Raw genomic sequence first — 5081 nt, forward strand, 5'->3', positions numbered from 1 at the left:
AGGCAGGAGGCAGGAGGCAGGAGGCAGGAGGCAGGAGGCAGGAGGCAGGAGGCAGGAGGCAGGAGGATCTCTGTGAGTTCCAGGCCAGCTTGGTCTATGTAGAGAGTTCCATAACAACCACAGCTACATAGACTTTATGGTATAGGGAAACCTTCTTTGTCTCTGTCTGACACACACACACACACACCAGTAATCTACAGTTCTTCCTTGAGAAGCCCATACCCACACTACTGTTTGTCTTTCTTTTTTGAGACTGGGTCTCATACTATGTAGCCCTGGCTATATATATATATATATATATATATATATATATATATATATATCCAGAGATGGTGATACGCCTTTAATCCTAGCATGCAGGAGGCAGACAAATGCATGGGCTTGCATTGTCCAGCTTAGCTTGCTGCAATCACCCTCTTCCGCTGCAGCCCTACCCAATGGTCTTGGCAGCTGCAGCCTGCTGCAGGAACACTGGTAGCTGGGTGGTGGTCTGGAGAATCGAAGAGTCTGAAGGAATGAGGGACCGTCAGCCAGGAAGCCTTTCCCACTTCCAGGGGGCAGTCCCATAGAGGAGTCCTACCACTGAAGATCCTGGCCTGCAGTTTGGATGTCTCCTTGACTGGTGGGATGAGCAGAGCCACGAGGCCCTGGAGCAGAGGCAAGCGCACGTCGTAGTGGATCAGGTCCTTTATTAGCTCGATGGCTGGAGAAGGAGAGAGGTGCTGGGGAGGCCCTTTGTCCTTCCAAACCCACCATAACTTTTACCCTGCTGTCTGTCACCTCTCTTAGTACCTTCTGCTGCTCAGCACTGGTAAGACCTTATGGGGGAGGTTACACGGCCTTCCTGCCATTCTGGAGCCCATGATTAAATACCAGTAAGAGTAGGAGTCAGAGGGAAGAAAGGGGATGCTGAGCCCATCAAGAAAGGCCTGGAGGTCAGAGCTGCGGATCTGAGACCCACAGAAAGAGCTGCCTTTAAGTTGAAGGAATTCAGGTTTGATAGAGGAAGAAAGGGCTGAGTTAGGACAGATTACATTCACCTTTTAACAGTCTGATCCCTAGGGATCAAACTCAGGGCCTCCTACATTCTAGCCAAGCATTTAGCTACATCCTCAGAAATAGCTAGGAAAGGTGGCCACAGCATCTACTTCCTCCACAAAATACTTCCTATAGGGAGATGCCTGTAGTTTCTGCACTCCAGATGCTGAGGCATGAGAATTTTGAATTTGAGGATGGTTTAGGCTTTAAGTAGATCAAGACCCCCCCCCCTCCTTTTTTAATGAATCAGAAACACTCGGCACTGTGGAGCAGGCTTGTACTCTAAGCACTTGGGAGGCTGAGGAAGGCAGAGGCGGGAGCGTTGAGTTTGAGGATAGCCCTATAGAGCTAATTCCTGACAAATCTAGGCTACACAGTCAGACTCTGTCTCAAACGAACGAATGGGAACCATGACAAGACGACAGTGCTAACAGCCACCCACTGTCCTCTTGGTCCTGCCGGCCACGCCTCTGGGTTGTGTGTTTCATAGAGGTCCTCCAGGGTACCCTCAAAATCAATTCTGACGTCCAGCCCCTGACACTTCTTGATGCTTAGATGTGGCTCGTATTGTTGTTGTTCCTGTAGTGAATGGGGTCCTAGCTATGTAGCCCTGGCTGGACTGGGACTTGTTGTGGAGACCAGACTGACTCTGAACTCACAGAGATCCTCCTGCCTCTGCCTTCCGAGTGCTGGGACAAAGGACTGCATTTGGCATGCCCATCTGGTTAATGATCTAACCTGGAATCACAGATCGGAAAACACTGTACAGGGACAGGGTTCAGCCCTGAGGTGCTGCAGAGCACGTGGAGCCTCTTTGGCATCTCCCAAACTTTATGTAAACAAAACAAGAACCTCTGAATGCTTGGCAGCCACTGTGTGCAGTGGCCAGAGCGAGCCCCAGACTCTCCAATGTTCCTTACGTGCTCTGCGGCTGGGTCGATGGGGATGTGTTTGGGTCTGAACGATTTGGCTCCTTTTATCGGACTGTGCGTCAGTCACTTTGTCAGCTATAGCAGGATGCTGCAGAGATGCCAGTGCACCCTGGGAACTATGTCTATGCCTGAGATGTGAAGAGAAGTGACTGGGTGGACGCCAGGCTCCAAAGGAGTGTAAGAAGATTTATGATAAATTCCTGGCTGAGGGCAGCAGGTTCTGCAACGTATTCAGATATTCCAGGAGATAAATATCTACTTCCACCAACCCACTTTACACTGAATGCTTCATCTTCCACTGAGGTATGTAACCATGATGCTCACAGCTCCTGGGACAAATGAAGATTTCCTCACCCAGCCATTTCTGGTTGTGTATTGTAAAAATTCACAGCTGTCACTGGTGATACGCAGAGAGAGAGAGAGGCAGGGCTCTGCTCACGTGCCTCTCTGCTGAGACACTCGCTCTCTGAACAAGCACTTTACGGACTCATCCCAACCCCTTGGCCAACGCGGACGGGGCATGCGCTAGCTACAGGACCAGTGCTGTGGAGAAAGAGGTGGCAGGGCTCAGCAGATGGGAGGTGGATGTCACCTGCCGTGGATACTTAGTTCAAGAGGAAAGAGTCATCCCTCAGACCCAGAAAGCCCACAGCCCGCAGCTGAGTGAGGTAGTGCGTGCCTACAACAGCAACGCTCGCTCGGGAGCTGGAGGGTCACTATTTACTTCGTAGGGATTTTGAGGCCAGTCCAAGCTGTCTAAGACCCTGTCTAAAAAAAAACCAAAGCAAACAACTCACCCTTGTCTGCACAAGGATGCCTCGTGCTTTCCTGCTGAGCCCTCTGAACAGATGAAGAAGTTGTGGGCAAGTGGCCTTGTCAGGGGACCAGTGAGCAGGAACGCTTCTACCAGGGTTAATGTTCCTGTGGCAGAAGGGCCTTACAAGTGGCTAAGTAACCAAAGTTGGTGGTGGCGCATGCCTTTGACCCCAGTGCTCAGAAGGCAGAGGCAGGCAGATCTCTGAGTTCAAAGTCAGCCTGGTTTACAGAGTGAGTTCCAGAACAGCCAGGGCTACACAGAGAAACCTTGTCTTGAAAGGAACAAAATAAGTGGCCCAGCACTTGGATATCCAGTGTGTGTGTGAGAATAAAATATTCCATCCCAGGTGTGTGTGTGTGTGTGTGTGTGTGTGTGTGTGTGTGTGAGTGGGTGTGTTTGGCTTTAGCATTTTAGAATTGCTTTTTGCTACTGTTTTTTGAGACAGGATCTTTCTACATAGTACCAGACAGTCTAGAGCTAACTATGTAGTCCAGGCTGGCCTTGAACTCATAGAGATCCACCTGCCTCTTCCTCCTGAGTGCTGGAAATAAAGGCATGTGCCACCATGCTCAGCATCAGAGTTGGTTATCTGAGAAACTGCACGCCTCTTGTAGATGGGAACATGTCTGGAAGGCTGCCCTTCTGTTAAAGGGGCTGATCTTATGGAGGAAATCTGCATTAGCCAGCTGGTGGTTACACACAGGTGGTTCTATGACATATCCTCCTTTTTGCTTAGGGAAGATCTTTTCATGGCAGAAGAGGTTGGGGTCTGCCACTTGCCCAGACAGATGGCATCACAGGTGGTTCTTGACTAGGGATTTTGTGTAACCGGAAATCCTCGTTTTGTGCCTCTTCCCGGCAACCTTCCATAATGAGCAGCCACTTCCTGTTCCCCCATAACTGGAAGCCTGAATGCCTTTGTTTAACTCTACATAAAGTTCAGTTAACCAGCACCTCCCTTCAGCCTCATACTCTGTAGGATTCTACAGAGTTTTGTTTTGTTTTGTTTTTTTTCTGTTACTCTGTCTATAAATCATTTCACAGATGAAGATGATCATGCCTTAACAGCGAACACACTAAATCTAAAGCTGGTGTACACATGCAGCCACTTCCAACGGGCCCACCCACGTCTGAGGCAGGAGAGGAATTCTTCCCTGCTAGAGCCTTGGGAAACCAGTTTACTGTGCACTTCTGGACAAGACTGCCACCTGCTGGCTGCATAGAGGACGCACGCTTCGGCATAAATGTTCTTTTTTCTGGAGAACTATCCTTGCAGGCTGTACTTGACCAGTCACATGCTCTCTGATTCCTGAGTGTTCTGCTGCCCTTTTAACTACATTCTATTCAAATACTAATGTTGAAGCACTAAAAATAGATTAACTCATACATTTTTAATTACACCGTATTCAAAGACCGATGCTGAAACACTAAAAATAGATGGATTAATTATTAGACATGGAGCCTTCACTGTTAGATCAAACTGGCCTTCATTTTGTGGCAGGCTTCCTGCTATAGCCTCCATCATCAGCGGTTACAGACACACGCCACCATGCCCAGATAAAAATACTTTCAGAGAATTGCTTTTTAAGAGCTGAGGAGGGCTGATGAAATGGTTCAGTGGACGAAGGCACTTGAAACCAAGCCTGATCAGCTGAGTAGAATCCCAGGGATGCATGGTGGAAGGAGAAAAATTCTGCTACTTATCCTCCGACCTTCCCATCCCTGTGGCATGCACACCCCCTCAGACTGGAAGGCAAGCATCTTTACCTGCTGAGCAAATTGCTGGCCTTGGACCTCTCTCTCTCTCTTCTCTCCTGTCTCTCTTCCCTCCCCCCACTCTCTCTCCCCTCTCTCCTCCCCTCCCCTCTCCTTTCTCCCCCTCTCCCCTCTCTCCCCTCTTCTCTCCTCCCTTTTCCCCCTCTCCCAATTCTCCCCCCCATCTCCCTTCTCCCCCTTCTCTCCCCTCTCTATCCTCTCTCCCCCCTTTCTTCCCCTCTCCCCTCTGTCCCTTCCCTCCCTTATGTCCCTCCCCCCCCTCTGCTGTTTTGGAACTTGATTTCTAGATGAGGCTGGTCTTGAACTCACAGAGATCCTACTGCTTCTGTCTTCCAAGTGTTGGTATTGTAGGCCCCAGATGACAAGACAGCAGCCTGGCTGATATCTTGGCCTGGAAACCTCACAAAATATCCCAAGTCAGAGCTGGGCATGGTGGTGCATACCTATAATCCCAGCACCCTGGGTTAAAAAAAAAAAAATAGTGGTGTGGGAGGATCTAGCACTAGGCAAGCTGTTCT

The 5081-nt window shown here is 49.5% G+C and overlaps 1 protein-coding gene and 1 long non-coding RNA gene across 4 annotated transcripts in view; one reads left to right on the forward strand and one right to left on the reverse strand.

Moving 5' to 3' along the window:
- The window catches only part of LOC110323606, a 10425-nt gene extending 8023 nt beyond the window's left edge, over window positions 1-2402 (forward strand). The window contains exon 3 of one of the 2 annotated variants that reach the window (XR_002380638.1): window positions 2392-2402. This is a non-coding gene — a long non-coding RNA (uncharacterized LOC110323606). The remainder of the gene's footprint in view (window positions 1-2391) is intronic. The other variant, XR_002380639.1, reaches the window with a different exon arrangement.
- Window positions 334-5081, reverse strand: part of Armh1 (armadillo like helical domain containing 1) — a 37532-nt gene continuing 32784 nt past the window's right edge. The window contains exons 6-7 of one of the 2 annotated variants that reach the window (XM_021200922.1): window positions 581-703; window positions 349-507 (exon numbers count right to left, since the gene is read on the reverse strand). In XM_021200922.1, the coding sequence (XP_021056581.1) occupies window positions 431-507; window positions 581-703 (200 nt within the window). In that variant the 3' untranslated portion in view covers window positions 349-430. Of the gene's footprint in view, window positions 704-5081 lie in introns of both variants that reach the window. The other variant, XM_021200921.1, reaches the window with a different exon arrangement.

Source organism: Mus pahari, chromosome 6 (genome assembly GCF_900095145.1).
Source record: "Mus pahari chromosome 6, PAHARI_EIJ_v1.1, whole genome shotgun sequence".
Taxonomy (NCBI): Eukaryota; Metazoa; Chordata; class Mammalia; order Rodentia; family Muridae; genus Mus; species Mus pahari.